Source organism: Anastrepha ludens, chromosome 4 (assembly GCF_028408465.1).
Source record: "Anastrepha ludens isolate Willacy chromosome 4, idAnaLude1.1, whole genome shotgun sequence".
NCBI classification, from domain to species: domain Eukaryota; kingdom Metazoa; phylum Arthropoda; class Insecta; order Diptera; family Tephritidae; genus Anastrepha; species Anastrepha ludens.
The window spans coordinates 73865478-73887629 of record NC_071500.1 but is presented as its reverse complement, the minus strand read 5'-3'; the positions used below and the strand labels follow the sequence as shown (position 1 = coordinate 73887629).

Genomic DNA, 22152 nt, shown 5'->3' with positions numbered 1-22152 from the left:
CTATTTTGCCAGTATTGCAATAATGCATAACGGTGTTTCGAACGCTGGACCATGATTTATCGACAAGTTTGCCAATTTCGCGATAGGATTGTTTTTCCAAAATACAGTTTTAGTTCTAGGGAAATTTCTGCACCACGGCCCATTTTCACGGCCCAAGATTCATCTCGGTCCAAAAATGGAATTAAATCGAGAACATTTTCGTGCGATTATTTCATTTTCGTGCGATTAACTCAGCAATATTGCATGGATGAACTTAATTAATTTTTTGGCGATGAAGCTCCATCAAGGACCTGTGTTTATCGATGGTATGGTGAATTCAATCGTGGTCGTAGTTCACTCCAAGACGAGTTTCGTGAAGGTCGTCCCAAATCAGTTGTTCCGAAAACCATTGATGCTGTGCGCGAACTGATATTGCAAGATCGTCATGTGACCTATCGTGAGATTGAGACAATCTTAGGCATTAGTGGGACCAGCATACATTCAATATTGCATAAACATTTGACTGTCAAAAAATTTGTTCGCGTTGGATCCCACACAATTTGTCAATCGCTCAAAAAAAGGCTCGTGTCGATTGGTCGAAGGAAATGCTCAAAAAATACGATCGCGGGTCTTCGAAACACGTCTATGACATCGTGACAGGTGATGAATCATGGATTTACGCGTATGAGCCCGAAAGTAAACAGCAGTCGACTGTATGTTGGGTGTTTCAAGATGAGCCAAATCCAACAAAAGTTGTTCGCGCACGAAGCACTTCCAAGCAAATGGTCGCCTGTTTTTTCGGAAAAACTGGACATGTCACAAACGTACCACTAGAACAACGCAGAACAGTAAATTCTGAGTGGTACACAACCATTTGTTTGCCAATTGTCTTCCAAGAAATTAGGAAAACCAATCGCCAAAGACGGATCACTCTTCACCAGGACAATGCGAGATCTCACACATCGGCTCAAACAACTGCATTTTTGAGCACCCAAAACATCGAATTAATGGGTCATCCGCCGTATAGTCTTAACTTGGCACCGAATGACTTCTTTTTATTCCCGTACGTAAAAAACAAACTGAGAGGTCAACGTTTTTCGACACCTGAAGAAGCGGTTGCGGCACTCAGAATGCATGTTTTGGAGGTACCTCATTCAGAGTGGCAAAAGTGCTTCGACAATTGGTTCAAACGCATGCAAAAGTGTATAGATCTTCATGGAGAATATTTTGAAAAGCAATAAAGTAATTTTCGATGATTAAAATTTGTTTTTGTTCTCTAATCCCGAAATACAAAAGGCACCCCTCGTAATATGCCAATACGTTTTTGATTTGAATGTGTGCCTTATTTTACCTTTCAAGGTTGAGCTCGTAAGCCTAAGTCGAAATTAATTTGTTTTTTATTCAGATACATAATAAATAAATACATTTAGAAAATACTGTTTTCTATTTTTTTATACTTTCATTAGAAGAAAAGTTATAGCATTGAGAACTTTGATTTTGAGTGTGCCAATACTTTTTCGACTCACTGTATATCCGCGAACATTAGTCTAAAGCATGACATTGAAACACTACTTTACTTATTAATAATAAAGCTGAAAACAATTTAAGTTTACTTTGTTTTCCGGCGAAGCGGACCGCAGTAAAGCTAGTTTTGAAACAAAACATTTTTACAAACAAAATTGAGTGAAGCGAATTAAGGCAAATTCTTAGGTGATTTCGCTAGAACAACATTTACATATACATATTTTGTTTTTCCGATTTGGTGGTTCGAATGCCGCGAAACCTTCACACTTTTAAGCTCGCGAACTGCATTTAGATTCATGATTGCTAATTGTTGGTAAGGTCAAGCAAATCCTTTTTTTTTTTATAACAAAAGTCGGGGTTGTAGCAGTTTATGATCAGCCTCCTGTTCCTAACTTATAGCCAACTAAACACGTTGTGCGACATTACAACTTCTTAAAGTTACCATGAATCCACTCAATGTTTTTAAGAACATGTGGCATTAAACGCCTGTCAATGTTAAGATGATGTTCTTACTAGCAACCATACCGAGGCAGATATAGATGTGCGCAATTACATTTACGAGTTTTAATTCATAAATTAAACTCAACTTAGGCAACTCAAGATTGAATAAAGCATTTTCATCCTTCAAATTTATTTATACTCACCATGTCTCCAAATTGCTAAATTTCTTCGTTACTACCTTCCCCAAATCTATACCCAAACGGTCAACGATTCTCTGGGCTAAATCCGGGTGGGAAGTGCCAGAAAACACTTTTATGTTAGGCATCCTGGAATGCAATGTATTATTGCTTTTAGGTATCTCCTGTTGATCCAAATTGCCACCAATAACACACTCAACACGCGCCGGATTAAGAGATAGAACTGGTTCACATTGCCCTAGCATAAAAAAAATTTCATCTACTTCTTTATCACTCAGTTGTTTTGTCTTCAATTTTTTTTTTGCAGGTGTCAACAGGGTTAATTATTAACCCATGGTTACACCTAACTCCGCATCTACACTTTCATATAATTCATCTTACAACCGAAAAGTCAGGTGTAGACCGCGACTTTTATTGATACTATATAAATGACTACCGAATTTCTTCCTTTCCTGTTTTAACATCAGCTAACATTTTGTAGCAAGAATAATAGAGAAACCAAAGGTCGCAAATAATGTTGTTGTTGTTGTTGTAGTAGCATAAACATTCCCCATACTTCCATACGGGGAATGCTGCTGGAATGACAGTCTTTGGCCGGATATAAAACCGAGTCGTTTCGGTAGCGTAGAACCGACTGTCGTGGAAACGTCGCAAATAATTGTTGACCGTTTCTCGTTGTCTGCAATTAAGTGTCTTTTACTCAAACTTTGAGAAAAAACTCAAAGAGCATCCGATTGCAATGGACCTTAAACGAGCTCGCTTGCGCTCGGCGTACAACCGTTTTTTTTTTTTTTTTTGTTTTGCTTTGTTCTGGTTGTTCCCCAACCGTTTGTTTGAGTGAGTTTGGTATGTATGCGAGTGTTGCTTTGGCTAAACATATTATTTGCGTTCGTGAATTGTTTGTGTGCGGTTAAATATTATATTTTGTGCAAAATGGGAAGAGTTTTGAATAAGAAAGTTCTTCAATTCTTTGAATTTAATCTGCAAAAAAATAAATCAATTTGTAATATATGCAGTTTGAAATTCTGAGGCACTCATGCTACAAATTTAAAACTAATTTAACTATAAAACATGCAAAAATTTATAAAGAATGGGACAATAACGAGGAAAAAAGAAAAGTGACGTTTCACCCGAGTGCAAATTCGATTGTTTCTTCAATATTAAAAATTGTCAGCACCGATTTAAAACTATTTCTGTTCCTGGACAGTGAAGGGCATGAACCCAATAACACTTAACGATTTATTAGTTATTAAGTTCAACTCGTAATAAATAATGAATATATATGTAAAAAATGATGCATAAAAACAGCAAAATAATTGGAAATAAATTTAAATTGTTCTTTAAAAAAAATTAATTTCTTTTTATCTACAAGGCAAATTAATGTGAAGACCGTTTGCATTGACTTTTTCAGTCATTTGCTCACTTCCTGAGTCTCATTTTGCGAATGTTAATCGTACCTCTCCTTACACGATGTTCTTAAAAGAGCGTCACACGAATGGCTGAACTCAATGCGCTTAAGAGAAAACAAAAACAAAAAGAAAAGTTGTCTCTTGCTCAGAGCGAGTGCGAGTATGTATGCTTTTTTCGGATGTGTTCACGAACATAGCGTAAAGAATAAAACGGTGAACAGTTATTCGCATGTTATAACAGAAACAGATAATGGCCTTCCAAATTCACCGTGTTGTACAAGCTCAGGAATAAGCAAGCAAAAGGAAGAGAAATTACTTGTTTGTGAAGAAAAAGAGTATGGGGAAGCAATGGAAACAACCAAACACAAGATATTAAACGCACATACACACACACTTTCTTGGCGGCGTCTTCCGCATAAAAACGCAAACGCATTTGGAGGTTTAATATTAATTTGTGTCTTCACAATTTAACATACGGCATTTCGTTTTTATTAGTTTGATTAGTTTAAATCTCAGAAATCACAAAACTACCAAACTAATCACTGAGTTTTCACAAATACGTAATTTCTCCTACTTTTTTTGTTTTGGTCGTTTGTTTTGCATTGCGAACTTCTCAAAATCGTGAAAAATAGAGTAACTGTAATGGCGACAAGCGACACTAAACGCGTCAATTATATATAAATATGTACATATAACATTTTGTAGTTTGGCAACTCAAACAGCCATTTGGCAGATATTAATGTGGGGTAATGCAACTATTAGACCATAACGCTACTTTCATAGTTTCATATTCGGAGTGGAGTGGCCGAAGTGCGAATCGAAAATAAATAGTTTACGTGACTGGATACATTCAAGGTTTAAAGAGATAGCCGAATGACCAGTTACGTCAATTCATTTGAGATATTTACTTTAAATATCATCGGAAATGTCGCCGTAGATGTTACAAATGTCAGCCGAATTATCGTCGAAGTCAAATGCGTCATACCTTCCATCCCTGGACGGCACTGTCCCATTCCCTATATTTAAGCTACAGTTCGAAAGAACAACAACTTTAAATCCTGGAGTACTGCAGACAAAGTTGCTGCTTTGGTTGTCGCGTTTAAGGGTTTCTCCACCGAAGTACTGCAGACAGACAAGCTGATCTGCGTAACTATGAGAGTCTGATTGCAACAATGTAAGAGACGTGACCAGAGGCAACAAATGTTCCAGATGGTACCGACGAATTGCTACCAGAAGTCAAATGAAACCTTCCAGAAATACGCCACAGAGATTGAGCGTTTGGCGCATTTCGTGTATGCAAAGGAAATTGCAATTTTCGTAGGAAAGGTCAAGTGCCAAGCATTCACAAGGGGTATACGGTATCCGGATACGCCGATGGCAAAATACTCAATACCGAAAAGGATGATTTCGGAAATAATGTATTTCGCACTGACACAGGGAACAGCAGCTGTATTCATCAAGCCAGTGCACAAAGTCCTGCCCCTGCGGGTTAGGGTGGCTAGAATTTGCCCGCGGTAACGGGCAGTTTGGATGCAAAAGCATGGAAAAATTATCGAAACACCAAACACAAAAACACAAAACCAAAAACAAACACCAGATGAGTAGGCAAATATCGTTAGGAGAAGATCTATTGTGATGAATTCATCCCCTCTTAAAGATTACCGAAGCAATATAGCAACCGGCGGAACAACTAACCTAATGGCGGCAGTTGCAGGGCACAAAAACCGCATGCCGCTAACGCCAACGGAGACACCTACTGGTAGTTACCAAGATACGCCAAATTTGACACAAAACAGAGACAAACCAAGCCCTACCCCAGTGGAAAAGGCAACAGCAAAGCCAGTATGACTTCTGACGAGCTTCCTGAGCTCTGCCAATAAAGTTGAGGCAAACAAAATGGTACTTCTTCTTAATTGGCGCGATAACCGCTTACGCGAATTTGGCCGAGTTTAACAAAGCGCGCCAGTCGTTTCTTTCTCGTGCTAACCGTCGCTAATTGGACACTCCAAGTGAAACCAAGTCCTTCTCCACCTGATCTTTCCAACGCAGAGGAGGCCTTCCTCTTCCTCTGCTACCACCAGCTGGTACCGCATCAAATACTTTCAGAGCCGGAGCGTTTGTATCCATTTGGGCGACATGACTCAGCCAACGTAGCCACTGGATCGTTATTCGCTGCGCTATGTCTATGTCGTCGTAAAGCTCATACAGCTTATCGTTCCATCGCCTGCGATATTCGCTGTTGCCAACGTGCAAAGGTCCAAAAATCTCACCCAGAATCTCTCTCTCAAACACTCCAAGCGTCGTTTCATCGGATGTTGTCATCGTCCACGCTTCTGCGTCATACATACATTAGGACGGTCATGATGAGAGCCTTGTACGGTGTTAGTTTTGTTCATCGAGAGAGGACCTTACTGCTCAGTTGTCTACTTAGTCCAAAGTAACACTTGTTAGCAAAAGAGATTCTGCGCTGGATTTCAAGGCTGACATTGTTATCGGTGTTAACGCTGGTTCCTAAATACACGAAGTCTTTTCCAACCTCAAAATTATAACTGTCAACAGTGACGTGGGTGCCAATACGCGAGTGCGCCGACTGTTTGTGTGAAGACAGGAGGTACTTCGTTTTGTCCTCGTTCGCCACCAGACCCATTCGCTTTGCCTCTTTATCCAGTTTGGAGAAGGCAGAACTAACAGCGCGGTTGTTAAGGCCGATGATGTCAATATCATCGGCATACGCCAACAATTGTATGCTCTTATAAAAAATTGTGCCTGAGCGATTAAGTTCTGCGGCTCGTACGATCCTCTCCAACATCAGGTTAAAGAAGTCACACGATAGCGAGTCACCCTGTCTGAAACCTCGTTTGGTATCAAACGGCTCGGAGAGGTCCTTCCCAATTCTGACGCCGCTGCTGGTATTGAGCAACCATATTGGTTTTGCGGGGATACCAAATTAAGACATCGCGGCATACAGGAAACTCCGTTGTTGAATGCAGCTTTGAAGTTGACGAAAAGATGGTGTGTGTCGATTCTCCTTTCATGGGTATTTTCCAAGATTTGGCGTATTGTAAATATTTGGTCGATGGTAGACTTTCCAGGTCTAAAGCCACACTGATAAGGTCCAATCAGTTGGTTGACGGTGGACTTCAACCTTTCACACAATACGCTCGCTAGAACCTTATAGGCGATATTGAGAAGACTAATCCCGCGGTAATTGGCACAGATTGCAGGATTGGGAGAGCACACTTAAATTCCAATCGGCAGGCATGCTTTCATCCGACCCTATTTTGCATAGAAGCTGATGCATGCACCTTACCAGCTCCTCACCGCCATGTTTGAATAGCTCAGCCGGCAGTCCGTCGGCGCCCGCGGCTTTGTTGTTCTTTAGACACGTTATCGCTATTCTCACCTCGTCATGATCGGGTAACGGAACGACAATTCCCTCCTCAACGATTGGGGTATCGGGATCTTCACATTCTCTATGACATGCGCAGCTGTCACTATTTAACAGGTTCGAAAAGTGTTCCCTCCGTAATTTAAGAATGCTCTGGATGTCAGTCACCAGATCGCCGTCTTTGTTGTTACAGGAAAACGCCCCGGTCTTGAAACCTTCTGCAAGCCGCCGAACTTTCTGATAGAATTTTCGGGCGTTGTTCCTATTGGCTAACATCTCAAGCTCCTCGCACTCACGTATTTCGGCCTCTCGTTTCTTCTTTCGGATAATACGTCTCTCTTCCTTTTTTAGCTTTCTGTATCGATCCCACATGGCTCGCGTTGCGCCCGGTCGTAGCGTGGCTCTATAGTCAGCATCTTTTCTTTCTGCAGCAGCATTACATTCCTCGTCGTACCAACTGTTGTTTCGGACTCGCCGGAATCCGATTTCTTCTACGGTGGCGGTACGTAAGGAACGAGACATGTTGATCCATTGCTCGTACATGCCGGTTTGTTGGGCAGTGCTCTCCGAGAGCAGGAGTGAGAGTAGAGTGGCGAATCTTCTGGCTGTCTGTTGTGATTGCAGCTTTTCCATGAAGAACATTCTTTGTGTAGTTAGATGTACGCTTTTCGCTGCACAGAGGCGTGTACGTAGTTTGGCTGTAACAAGGTAATGATCCGAGTCGATGTTGGGTCCTCGGATCGTACGTACATCTAAAACACTAGAAGCGTGTCTTCCATCTATCACAACATGATCGATCTGGTTTCGTATTTTTCGATCAGGAGACAGCCAGTTGGCTTGGTGAATCTTCTTATGCTGGAATCTGGTGCTGCAGACTACCATGTTTCGGGCCCCGGCGAAGTCGATCAGCCTCTGTCCGTTACCGGATGTTTCGTTGTGCAGGCTGAATTTTCCGACTGTGGGACCAAAAATTCCCTCCTTGCCCTCCCTGGCGTTGAAGTCGCCAAGCACGATTTTTATGTCGTGGCGGGGGCAGCGCTCATAGGAGCGTTCCAGGCGCTCATAGAAAGAATCTTTGGTCGCATCGTCCTTCTCTTCCGTCGGGGCGTGGGCGCAAATTAGCGATATGTTAAAAAAACGGGCTTTGATGCGGATTGTTGCGAGACGCTCGTCCACCGGAGTGAACGACAGTACTTGGCGACGAAGTCTCTCTCCCACAACAAATCCGACACCGAATTTGCGCTCCTTTACATGGCAGCTGTAGTAGACGTCGCAAGATCCTATGGTTTTCTTACCTTGCCCCGTCCATCGCATCTCTTGGATGGCAGTGATGTCAGCCTTTACTATCACGAGGGCATCAACCAGCCGGGCAGAGGCACCTTCCCCTTATTTCGTTTGCAGGGGTCGTCATCAGTATAGGGAGGTCTCATCCGAGGCTTTTTCAAACTTTTCATTGGGGGGGGATTTTTAAGTGGCGGGTCCCAAACCCAGCACACAATCAGCTATCCTGGGTACTACCAACGAAAAATAAGAAGCTCAGAAATCTCGTCAGCAAGTTATGTTTTGAAATAGATGAGCTCATCCGTTTCTGTAAACCGCGGCGCAACGTACATGGCGATATCAAAAAACGGTGCAGCATAATTAAGTGCTGGCATAAGGAGCTAGTTATGCAAGTCGAGGCAGAGCAGAAGACTTTATGTTGTGCTCCCATGAGCAAGACAATGGAAGTCCAAACAACAGCCGACAGCCGTGTCACGGCCACACAAAGTCCACCACTAAGTGGTAACCGATTGAGGGCTCAACCGAGTCCCAAGGACGACCTTGAGAAGACTCCGCAGGCAAAAACAAAGGAGAGCTGCAGCCTCGAGAAAAAAGAGCAATTGGTAAGGTCATTGCAAAAGGCGCCAGAAAGGTCGACTCCTTATAGAGCTAAAGCGCCGGAGTGAAATCAATGCCTCCAAATATCAGTCAGTAATTGAAAAAACTCTCGCGAACGTGGCTACGGTCGATCTGCGTACCCACATGGTCACAATGCAGATTAGAGACCTAATATTGGAGCGACAGACGAATTATTGGATGCCATGGCGGAGCAAGCGCAAATTAAAAGGCCAGACAGAGGTGTGTTAAAGAGTACCAGCATATGGAGGTACGCTGTTCACATACAGCTTCCGGCTGAAGGAGCCAAGAGAACCCTAGCTCTGGGGCATTTAAGAGTTGGATGGATAAGATGCCGAGTCTCGGAAGTAGTTTCGCCCAAACACTGCTATAGATGTTGGGGATATGGACACGTTGCCACAGCTAGCAAGGAGCCTGATCGGACTACACAGTGCAGAAGGTGCGGGGAAGAAGGTCACAGAGCCGTAGACTGCAGCAAAAAAGAGAAATGTGCATTACGTAAAGGCGCTCATGCAGCCGGCCAATTTTTATTTAAAGATATCCAATTTATGTTCTTCCTGGCATGACATTTCTGACGAATGATATAAAAAAAATCGCTTTTTGACAGCGTACTCACGAGGAAAAGAGTTCAACGTCTAGTCATCTATGGATATCTAATTTGTTCTGCCATTCGCTCATTCTAAATTCGCCAAAAAAAAAATTTTAAGAACGAATTACATCACTTGTAAGTAACTAATCCTGAATTACTTTGCGAATTCCGACAAATCAAAACTAAAAAGTAAACTTAAACAAAGAAACAGAGTGAACAAACGTTGAACAATAACCAAAAAGAGTTATTTTATCATAATGTAGGCAACAAAAGGAATTATTATATCGAAGGGGTTGCTGAACAAGTTATAAATGGTTGAAGATGCCAAATTGTTTTCAGATGTGCACTTAACATGGTGAAAAAAATTCAGAAAGAGTGGCCAAGATTAGACCGTTAGACGGCTCTCAGCAAATTTGAAAGGATCAGCTGTTGTCTGGCATCACCGAGGTCATGGCATCAGGTTTCTTATGAAAAAATTGAGATTGTGTTGGTGATATACGAAAAAAATCAACACAGTCCCCACTCTTGTGGCTTCGTTGCCGTCTGAACAACGACTGTTTGGACGAGAGTGAAATGAGTGGCAGAATTCGACTGCCAAGAACCCGATGACGATGGAGCCGAATTTGCTCGCACAATTTTATTTTTCACCAAAGTAGATTGGTCAAACCTGGTAATCTATCGTCCTTGCGTACTTAGATTGTGCATTTTCGTTTTCATCTCCACCAGTGCAATTCCTATATCAATTCTAAAAGTATATGTCAGTTACCTTTTCGTTACCAGTAGAATAAATAAATTAATACAATCTTCACTACAACATAAAGTAAAATCTTAGTTTTAACTTACTTTTTCCTCCAACACCGATATTCATAGCAAATAATTGTAAGAAAAGAGCAAGAAGGAGAGCTGCGAAATTACTAATGCTATGGTGGCAAACGTCCAATGGGACTTAGCAATGGGACGTATTCCCACCCTCGTCCAATATACTGTGTTGTTTTTGAAGTGAAAACTTCTTTAGAATCGTTGGGAGTGATTTGAGACTCGATGAAACGAAAAAGCGACACCAAAAAGAAGAAGAAAAAAGATATACGTATGTATAGAAAATGCCTCATTACCAGGCACACAGAAGGATGGCATAAGCAAATTTAAATTTGTGAATTTATATATGTATGTATATATGCGGATATATGTATATATGTTGTGTGTATGTACATATGTGCCTCGCCACAGCAAAACATACGGTAAAATTTCTCAAGAAATCCAGCGCGCATTCATAGGCACAGCGCACATTCATAGGCACAGCATTGCATGTACAGTAGGGCGGGTCGATTTAAAAATCGCTCATTGCTCTATGAAAATCGTATTCTAGGGATCAAAATAAGAAACTTTGCCGAAGGAACCATACCTCTAAAACGAATTCTGATGTCCCCCAATTTCAAAATATCACCATTTTTGGCCTTTACATGAAAAAATCAGCTAAATGGCTATGTTTTTTCTTTATTTTTATTTATTTATAATATTATCTATTTTTTCTCTTAAGAAATTTATTTAGACAGAACATATGTAAATGAATGAATGTGAGTTATAGAAAAGAAACTAAAAAGTTCGACACATATTGGGGGACACCAGAAATCGTTTTGGAGGTATGGTTCCTTCGGCAAAATTTCTTATTCTGATCCCTAGTATATGATTTTCACAGAGCAATGGGCGATTGTTTTGCCTTCCCACAAATCGACCCGGCCTAATGTACAGTAACCTTGAACAGGCAGCTGCGGTTGTCGAGCATTTAGAAACATATATTTACATACACACATATATGGGTGCAAAAATATTTACGGAGCCGCGGGCACTCGACTTGACAAAAATTGAATATTGGCAAATAATTCTACGCGAAATATTCCAATATTGACTATTTTCGAATAGTCGACAAAATTAGCATATGGGCGGCTCGTTTTATGAATGAAAGTACTTGCTCTTAGAACTATGAGCTCGATTTATAAATCAATTTTTTGATGATGAGTTTTTGTTGCACAGTACAATAGTTGAAACTGTTCGGCGCCGCCGCGACTGTTCAGCGCTATGGCAACTAGGATGATGGCCGCTACGCCTGCGCCTATTAATGCATTTTGTTCTTGTAATCGCTAGGCATAGAATTTTAGCTTTGGACGACATACGCATTTACAGGAATAAAGTGAGTGGCCTGTGTGTGCGGTTGTATGTAGATGCATATGTGTATATTAATAAGCATTGTTTTGCTGGAAGTTCAGAACACAAATATGTATGTATGTACGTACATAGGCTAGGCCTTAGTATAGCATACATACATATGTATAAATAAAAATACCAGTCTAACGGTTAGACGCGATAGAAGTGAAACCTTCCGTAAAACAAACTGAGAGAGAATGAGACGAGAGCAGCATTAGGAGCGGGATAATTATAGGTTCATTATAATATTGCTATAAAGTTCATATTTTATTTACTTCATTTTATTATTATTCATCCTCAATGTTTTCAATTTCAACAAATGATACGAGTGGCTTATGATAGCTAAAATATGATACAAATGCTTTGGTTTCGATGTTGTCAACATATCTTTGAAATACCGCGTCAATTGTTGTTTTTGATCTCATTCTCTCTCAGTTTCTTTTACGGAAGGTTTCACTTCTATCGCGTCTAACCGTTAGACTGGTTTTTTTTTTTTTTGGTATATCACCAACACAATCTCAGTTTCTTCGTCAGTGTTACCATATGACTCCATTCTGATTGTAATTGTGATTCATTCAAATTTGCTGAGAGCCGGCTAACGGTTCTCACCAAGATAATAACTATAAATAAAATGGAAGAAGAAAAAAAGTTCTCAAGGAGTTCATTTTTAATTTGAGGGCAGTGCCGGAATTGTGGAACTCATCGGCTAAAACTTATTGTGAGAAAATAAAAAACTGGTTAATGTTTTTAAGACAAAATCAAGCCCATAGGTATCATCGACGATGTTGGTAAGAAAATAAACTCTTTCGGCCGCCGTAGCCGAATGGGTTGGTGCGTGATTACCATTCAGAATTCACAGAGAGGTCGTTGGTTTGAATCTCGGTGAAAGCAAAATTAATAAAAACATTTTTTAATAGCGGTCGCCCCTCGGCAGGCAATGGCAAACCTCCGAGTGTATTTCTGCCATGAAAAAGCTCCTCATAAAAATATCTGCCATTCGGAGTCGGCTTGAAACTGTAGGTCCCTCCATTTGTGGAACAACATCAAGACGCACACCACAAATAGGAGGAGGAGCTCGGCCAAACACCTAACAGAAGTGTACGCCTCAATTATTAATTTTTTTTTATTTTTTAATGTCGAACTACGTAAAGGACCTGAATTCCGGTGTTTGTGCAGATAATGTGTATTTATATAACCCCAAATTATGGATATTTCAAGCCTTACACTTTTAACAAAAAAACCAAATTGCCTGTTCATTTGCATTTACAACAATAAATAACAACAATTTTTTAAATGAAATATTATATGTACATACATATATGTACATACATATATAATTTGCGTGAATACCATTTTTGGGTGTTAAGCCGCGCTCCTCCTCGTATTTGTATTTTCATGACAGAAATACACTCGAAGGTTTCTCATTGCCTGACGAGGGTCGACCGCTATTAGAAAAAACTTTTTCTTAATTTTGGTGTTTCACCGAGATTTGATCCCACGTTCTCTCTGAATTCCAAATAGTAGTCAAGCCGAAAACATTGGTGTTTATTGAAAATAAAATCAATATAATTAAATTCAAATATTTACTGTTAATTATTATAATATTTACAAAAGTTTGCGCGAAACATTTGGTTGTATATTGCATAATTGAGATCCATCATCTGAAAAGAAAAGCTGTTACTTTTTTAATAGATAGTTATGTAAAAAATAGCATTCTGCTGTTATCTTGCTTGGATATGGCTTCATTAGATGTATACTTAGAGCGTAATCCTCGTCCCCTATAAAAACATTATCGAATTCTTCTACAGTGTTTGGTAGAGTTGACTGGTATGGCAAATTCAAACGGCCTTGCTCTAATCACTCCCAAAACTTTGTGTAATATAGGACATCCAATATCTATCACTATAATTTTTTTTTTTTTGCATTAGCAATGACCACAAGCACGATGCTTCAGGTTCTTTGTAATTAAAATACAGGAATGCTGTACCTGGCGGATGCTTCATTTTTATATATGTATTTGACCTTGATTGCTCCGACAGTGTTGTAAAAATTATGTAGTTCTTCAAAGCCTTCAGCAATACCTCTCCATTCAAATTGATATATAAGAAAGTCAAAAAAAACTATTCGATTATTTTTTGAAGCGCAACATACAAAATTTTAAGTAATAGGGTTGTCACAATGAGTCCGCTGCGTCAGTTGCGGCAACGAATTTGACTGACAGCAAATTAGAATATGTGGATTTGAGTCAAAGGCTGTTCGTGCCGTACGTATGATGGAATGCCATACGCTATGACGGAATGCACAAAAACTGACAACTTTCTAATTTTGCCGTACGGCAAGTGCGGCAGAAATGAGACCTGTTTAAAATAGATCAATTTTATGTGTATCGCGCAAATTATTATCGGTGGTGTTTTTCTATATTTAAAAATATAATGTAATGTAATGTTAGTAATGAAAATTAAATTTAAATTAATTGAATCTATTCAATTGCATCCTTGCCTTTTCGACAAAAGTTCGGAAGATTGCAGGAACAGGCCTGCGAAGGCGAAATCATGGAACAATGTGGCGGCCGCCATACGTGCGTCTCGTAAGTGACTATTTTAGAAATTAAAAATTCTTTATATAACTTTTATTGAAAATTGTAGTTGAACAGTGTCAAAGTCGCTGGAGGTCACTTCGCGATCAATATGTAAAAGAAAGTTGAAAGAAAATCACCTTTGGGAAGTGCGGCGAAGCAGTTTGGAGGATGGCAATATATGGAGTCGATGGAGTTTTTACGACGACATGTGGCGCAACGAAGGTAAACTTTAAGTATCTCTAATAGTTATTACACCACAAGCTTCGATAGCAACACCCGAGTACAGGATGCGTTACATTCGCCGCTGATCGTTGAGGTTTACCCTGAGGAAGGGTATGAGCATCAGCCACCCCTCGGAACAAGAAATAGCCTCCAGCGCAACTACAAACAGAAGCAAAAGGAACGAGGATCGTTTGGATACGCTGTGTGGCGCTGTTAGCGAGCGGTTGAAGAAAGATACAACTCCAGTACTAGTAAGTCGCAACGCTGATTTTTTTAAAGTGTTGCTTACCTACCTGATAGAACATTCGGCCTTAAATTCAAATTTTAAATTTAGTTTTCAGTGACGAGCAAAATGTGTGAATGCGATTTGTCGCAAATTTCATTATTTGTTTAACAATGAAATGTGCATGGTCGTGAAGTTTTTATTTTCTTGCTTTTTTTAATGTGCAATGTATGAATTAATGAATTGCTGTTATATTAGTGAGTTGTAATACAGAGTAAAAGTGATTATATTCCAACAATTTTGAATGAAGTTTGTAATGAAAATATCGCATTGAAATGATAGTAGCCTTAAGTAAATACATTTTTTGTATATTATTAATATAATTTATTTATTGCGATCTGTTTGATACCATCCTTGGAGTATTTCGATGTTTGAGTTAGCTGCGGTGCCCTAATGTTGTATACCATATGTCATAGTGGTTTTAGGATAGCTGAGAAACAATAAACCCTTCCATAAGTCATTTCAGTTAGATTTCACTCTGCCTACTAAGATTACAGAGGTTTACTGCTCCAGCCCGATCCAGTATGCCATAATCAGGATCTTACTGGAATCAATCCTGATGGCCCGCAGGTCATACTGTTATATTATCACCAGCTGCTCCTAACATGGAGAACAGTCGCTGACCAGGTAGCCGCCCACTATGAGTCAGACGCCCCTGGATTTTTTTTTCCGATCACCATGCCGTACATGGTGAAGGGGACACTTATTTGTGAAAGGCGGTGTCGAGTCACCTTTGACACAGAAACCTCATCGGAACAGCTGGCTTTTATACCGTGTCCTCCGTCTCTGCCGCTCTTTGTCGGGGGTTATTTATTTGCCAAAACTTATTCGCAATTGACCCGCTACTACAGGCCGTCCGGCTATCCGCAACCTGCCGACCCCCACGGTAGTTTAGAGCCCAGCTTAGTCGTCCGATCCCTAGGGAGCGTGGACCTCCGTGTGCCTGGGGTACTCTTGCCATGTAACCTACCTAGGGTATGAAATAAACTATATTATAATATCTATTTTGTGTTTTTTTCTATTTTTTTAGGGCTAACGAAAACAATTTTGAAATCAGGCGTCTATGTAAAAAGTTAGGATTTTTGACACTTTTTCTATACGGTGTGCGGTGTGCTGAACTTCCCAGCAACCGCAACCCACACTTCTGAATGCTCCTTTCTGGCTTTTGGTGCTGTAAATTGGCTCTTCGAATCGTAACGATACTGCTGCATGATTTGGAATAAGCTGGCTTTCAGCCCTTTATTACTCACCAAGACGAATTTTTCTGTGGAAAAAATATATATGTATGTACAATTAATATGTTATTCAAATACCTATATTAGCAAAATATTAACCAAGCAACATTTTCACTAGCTTTAAGTGCTCCCCTTCCAATTTAAATCCAACTAGCAATTATAAGCGTTGTCACCCCCACAAGGCCAAGTGAGAACAATAATCGACAAAATTTCATTTCATTTGGTTATAGAAACCCTTTAGAGCTCATTGCCAGAGAGCATGAATTAAGCTCGATCTATTTATGCGATTAATATGTGTGACGAAGTAAAATATGGTAAGATGTAGTTTATTTCTAAAGGATCTTTCTTTCACCCTCGTTCACTATTTTCTAAATTGAGGGCGGCTAGCTTGGATCCAGTTCGTTTAACGAGGTATGCATGTTTGCTTTCTTGACCACTCCATCGGCTTCTGGGTAGACTTTTCCGACGATACCATGATACCATTGGAACATTTGCGTTGCGTATAAAACTGTGTCACCAATTTCAATTGATTTTGCAGTTTGGCATCACTTGGCATGTCACGTTAAAGTGGGTAGGTCCATTTTATACCAACATGCGGGATCTTTTATGATTTTTACGCTTTCGCCCTTGAATAGCTGTCCACGGAGCTGGAGACCTCGCTTGATCGCGAGGTACACGGACAGTGTTTATATTGACTCCCACATTCGACACGTTAGTATGAGCTGCCACAGCATTAGTATAAGTAAATGAAGCCCTGTGAGTGGACGCAGTCGACGTGTTGGTATTAGCAGCAGTACCAGTGGCATAACTGAGAGAAGCAGTAGGTGCAGTTGTCGACGTCATTACACTATCACCAGTGACGGATGATGTTCTGAATAGCTTTACTGCTATCTTGGCCTCTCTTAACACAGCAGGGTCTCATGATTATTAGTGTAGTTTAAAACACTAGAAGCAGCCCGAACATTGCCCGAACTCTAGTATTAGAAAAATGGGAATTGACAACAAATGGAAAAAAGAGCATCGTCGATGATATGTGATGACGACGAGCGAGTAGCTGCACTTAGTTTGTTTTTGGGTGTGTTATCGCTCTTTGATTTGACTATAGATGCCTTGACAAAGGCATGCTGGTATTTGACCTCAACAGTGAGAAGAGCAGTCTTTTTTAGAGACCACTTAGAGCTAATATGAGCTTAACCACTACAGATAATTATTAAATAAATAAAAAAGAGAGTTTAGAAATTCATAAAATTCATTCTTTAACATTGAAAATTCAAGGCGAATAGAACTCAAGATCTCATTGAATTCTCTTAGAACGCGGGCAATAGGATCATAACGCCCATAATTCGTGTTAAAAAATTTAAGATGAAATGGGTATGTGTTACATAGTCTTAGCAGGGATCTAAAAGTGAATGCCTCGCGACAGAGATGAAGAATCAATTTCAAAATCTAAATTCAAAAGACGGTGGGACTATAGGCCTTCTATTTTCTACTTTCACAAGCCAAAATGCCAATTGAAGATATGAATGGGAAAATCGTAACTGATTCCACACAGCAGCTTAATCGGTGGTAAGAACACTTTCTGGAAATCTTCAATATCCCCGACTGTGACCACGGCCAACTTGAGTTCAGCAGCGGAAAAATAAACGAATAAGCGATATTGGCTCCTCTCCACCAACGATAGACGAAATAATTTGAGCGATTAAGCCTATGAAATCCGGAAAATCAATTGGTGTTGACAATATTTCTGATCCTGAGGTGTTAGTCCATTTCTGCGGCTGTTTTTCAACTGAATGTGGGAATTGTAGAAGATGCCAGAAGACTGGATGCAAGCAATTTCAGTAAAAGTTCCATAGAAAGGTATTGTTAGGGAATGCAGTATTTGGAGAAACATAAGCTTACTGTAGACAATACTGAAAGACTTATGCAACTAATTCTAAATTGTGTTGGCGATAGAATTGATAAAACTCTTCGCGAAAAACAAGCCGGCTTTAAACCGAACAGATCATGGGTTGATCATATTGGCACACTGTAGATAATAGCGGAACAGGTTAACGAGCTACAGGAGCCTGGAAGACCCACTTCTTCGGACGACATAGTGCTTCTCTCCAGCCAAAAAAACCACATGCAATCAAAACTGAACCCTTTAGTATATCAAGCGTTGGCCGAAAAATAAATGTTGATAAAACTAGAACTATGGACCCAACACTTCCTCTGCATCTTTTAAGGTTTACGACAAACTAATTAAAGAGGTGGACGAGTTCACGTATTTGGGTAGACTAATAGCCGTAGCCGAATGGGTTGCTACGTGACTACCATTCGGAATTCAGAGAGAACGTAGGTTCGAATCTCGGTGAAAGACTAAAATGAAGTTTTTTTAATAAGGGTTGCACCTCGGCGATTGGCGTCCAAACATCGAACAAATTGCAAACCTGCGTGCAATCTTGCGAATCTGGTGGCCGGTGAATTAGATCTTCAACGAAGAAGTAATGAACCGGTTAAGCCTATTTGTGGTGTGCATCTTATTGTTCCACAAATGGAGGGGCCAACAGTTTTAAGCGAACTAGGACGGCAAATGGTTTTTATGAGGCGCTGTTTCGAGCTTTTCAAGTAAAAGCAATAAATAATAATAATGGCGAGATGATCCCTTTACTCGTACACAAACTCAGTTGGTCAAGAATGGAGTCCGTATTTAATGTATTTACAGTGTACTGCAATGAGAACTACACAACCGAAATAGCAACCTGTACTTTTAACGTTCCAGAATTTCCGAATTATAACTTCGAAATCCAAATGAGCTCTACGAGTGCGTAGTCTCCAACTTAGTACGGCATCCATATTTTAAAAATAAATTTTTAACTGCTTTAGTGATGTACCAGTCCCATGTCCCAAATATGGCTATATTTTCTTGTCTGGAAGGTCGTCCTTTGGAAAAAATTTCAAAGGGCGAAACTTGACATCAGCAGGCCAAATCGATAGTTTCAGAATTTGGTCAAATAACGATGGTGGAACTCCTCACTTAAAATAATTTTTTTTAAACTTTGGACATCAGTACCCTTTTTTAAGAGTTTAAAACATAAAATTTGATTTTTATCAATGTTTATATTATATTTCTAGCAGCATAAGAAGTAATATCGTCCTCCGTAACAAAGGAGTAAGAAGTAACGCTTTATTCGTAGCTAATTCATCTAGCTCAATGCTATAATTTAGACTAATTACAACATTTCGGTATCTTTCATAATTTATAGGTCTGCCTTCGCCTTTGAATAGTTGTCCACGGCGCTTGAGATTTCGCGTGATTACGAAGTAATGGAGCTCAAATTGCCTTTCACAGTTCACATGTTGGTGTAAGCAGCAGCAGCATAAGTAAAAAAAAGCAATGTAAGTGGGCACAGCCGAATTGTTGGTATTAGCAGCCCTTATGCTGTTTCCTGCTCTCCTGTCATAAAAATCATTGGAATTGTAGAAAAACCATATTCGTATTCCAAAGCAGCTCCTAAAATAGTAAACATAGAGTTTGAAATTTGATGTTGTTCTTTATATTGAATAACCAACTATTGATAAATGCCAAAATGGTTGCAGGTTAACACTTGAGTTTTTCAATAAATAAGAGGGAAACCATATTTTTTCTTGTTTTTCACTTTGCTCGCTTGTTTTGTCTGATACAAAAACAAAATCATTTTGAACGTACTAGATAATTTTATTGGCTCCGATGTATTTGTTTTCGTCGATAAAACTTCTACATCAAACGATATAATCTTCTGAAGACGTACTTTCTATCTTTGCCGCGGTTCATCATATTTATGTTGAACCAAATTTAAAAGGTAGTCCACACAAACACGTTGATTTTAAAATTTCCAAGTTTAAATAAAATACCTAGTTTTGGAATAGAGATGACATATAAGCAATCATATACATAAGCAATTTAATTTCAATAGCTGGTAAAATTCCTTTCAGCTTTGTTATATAATACCAAATACATCAAAATATAATTAAATATTGAATATCTTGTTAAATTTTTATTAAGAGTGTAACAATGCGAAAATAATCATTAATATTAAATTACAGTCCAAAAATCCAAACATAAAAATAAAATAAAATTTCCAAAATATACATATATATAGGTGTAAATGTAAACATCTCCTTATTTTCAAATTATAGCAAACAAATTAATAAAATGATCAATTCTTACTTTGTTAAATTACAATAACAAAAATTTATATTTTAATCATGTTTCGTAGGATTATGAAATTGATAAAATATATATACTTGTAATTAGAAATCCTTTTCTCAGTTAAACTCAACGAGTAGTTGACACACTAACTCAATAGCTAAAATAAAAATCCACCTTTCGGAGTATCTACATTTGGATTAAATGCGTATTGTGTTTCTTCTTCTGTAGGTGCTACACGAGAGTCTTCTTCTTCGTTGCTAAAGTATTGTTCGATTATGTAAAATGATTTGTAATAAATGTCGCGGTTTTCATGGGACTGTAGATACTCAATTTTGTCTAAACCTAAAAAGAAATAGATTAATATGTATTATAAAATATTCTATTCAAAATTACAATTTTAATTCCTATAATGCATAAATACTACAATATATATGTACAGAATGCCCTAAATACAAGTTTATTTCCGAGTCATAGTAAGTATAGTCCAGCAGATTGACAAGAAATGAAATAAGTCCCTTTAGGCTTGATCTACATTGGGAAATGTTTTAAATTATTTCGGAACGAAAAACCCACTGCATTTATTGTACGCAAGTAAACAAAGAATAACACAGGCCTGCGAAATTTAACTTTTTTCAGTTTCTAGAATGGCTGTACTTGTTTCTTGTAGTTTTTTATGCGCTGAAAACGAATCTGACCTTCAAAATGCTCCATCACGTCAGGATTTTTGGTAAATGAAGCCTAAAAGGTCAAAAAATGGCCATTTTAGCCATTTTTGATAATTTTTTTTGGGATAGCAAATTTTTTTTTTCAATTTTCGACGAAAAGGTCGCATAGTACAACTCTTTAGCTTTAAAACTCATTTTTTTAAATTATTGTACGATTTTTAAAAAAAAAGTTATGACATTTTGAAATTAACAGTTTCAGTTACGCCAATAGACGTTATACCCAACGATACTAATAAAACTAAAATCTACCCTAAAAACATTTCTAACAGAACAAAAGCCATGTTAAAAAAAATCAACAAGTTGAAGGGAAATTCTAAGCAAGATTGCGATTCAACATTACCTATTGCAGATATCGATTCTGATTCATCAGAATCAATGTCTACAGATCAATAACTTAGTTACTCAATTTATATCTTAGATTCTATTATACATTTATACTTATACACATACATATATACTTAGATAAACTCATTCATACAATTTATCATGACACTACTTATCATACAATGGAACATAAACGGATATATTAATAATTATAATGAACTGCTAATTCTTATTAATAATTATAAACCTAAAATTATTTCTATCCAAGAAAGCCACATTCCGACACAATTCCAAAACATCCCAATTCCAAACAACTTCCTTTTGTATTCATTCAACTCAAACCCATCATACGGTGGTGTAGCTATACTGATACATAAATCTATACAACACGAAATAATTCAAACTGAAAAGGACTTTGACAACATTACTTTAGAAATACACTCAACAAAAAAATTCAGAATCACGTCAGCCTATTGTCGCCCATCTTACAATCTTCATTACCGCAACCTAGAAACTGTATTTAATCAAACTAATCACTCAGGCATTATCACTGGCGACTTTAATTGTTGGCACCAAAGCTGGGGTTCACGCGTCAACAACCGGAAGGGCAACATCTTGTCAAATTTTATTAATCAATCTCACTTCGTTCTACTAAACGACAAATCACCAACACACTTTTCCACACACAATACACTCACGCACATAGACCTGACTCTCTGTACCCCCGATCTTGCCGTTCACGCTGATTGGAGGACTCACAATGATTTAAACGGAAGCGACCACTTCCCAATTTTCATTTCTCTCTTCCCACCTATTAACCAACCGAACGCAGCAAGTAAGACTTCATTCAAAACTGATCTTGCAAACTGGGAACTATTTGAAAAGAAATGTAGACAGTTCGAGTCAACCCGACCTATCAGCCGTAATGTTAATGCAGAAGCACCCAACCTTAGGAAAATTATTCTACAGTCTGCTAATGAATCTATACC

General features: G+C 38.8%; 2 protein-coding genes across 3 annotated transcripts in view; both read right to left on the bottom strand.

Moving 5' to 3' along the window:
* The window catches only part of LOC128859814 (ribose-phosphate pyrophosphokinase 2), a 74927-nt gene extending 72512 nt beyond the window's left edge, over positions 1 to 2415 (bottom strand). Inside the window, exon 1 of one of the 2 annotated variants that reach the window (XM_054096905.1) lies at positions 2148 to 2415. In XM_054096905.1, the coding sequence (XP_053952880.1) occupies positions 2148 to 2386 (239 nt within the window). In that variant the 5' untranslated portion in view covers positions 2387 to 2415. The remainder of the gene's footprint in view (positions 1 to 2147) is intronic. The other variant, XM_054096906.1, reaches the window with a different exon arrangement.
* Positions 2416 to 19946: 17531 nt separating this feature from the next.
* LOC128859813 (importin subunit alpha-7) overlaps positions 19947 to 22152 on the bottom strand; it is a 34535-nt gene continuing 32329 nt past the window's right edge. Inside the window, exon 7 of the mRNA XM_054096903.1 lies at positions 19947 to 20456. Within this exon, the coding sequence (XP_053952878.1) occupies positions 20272 to 20456 (185 nt within the window). The 3' untranslated portion in view covers positions 19947 to 20271. The remainder of the gene's footprint in view (positions 20457 to 22152) is intronic.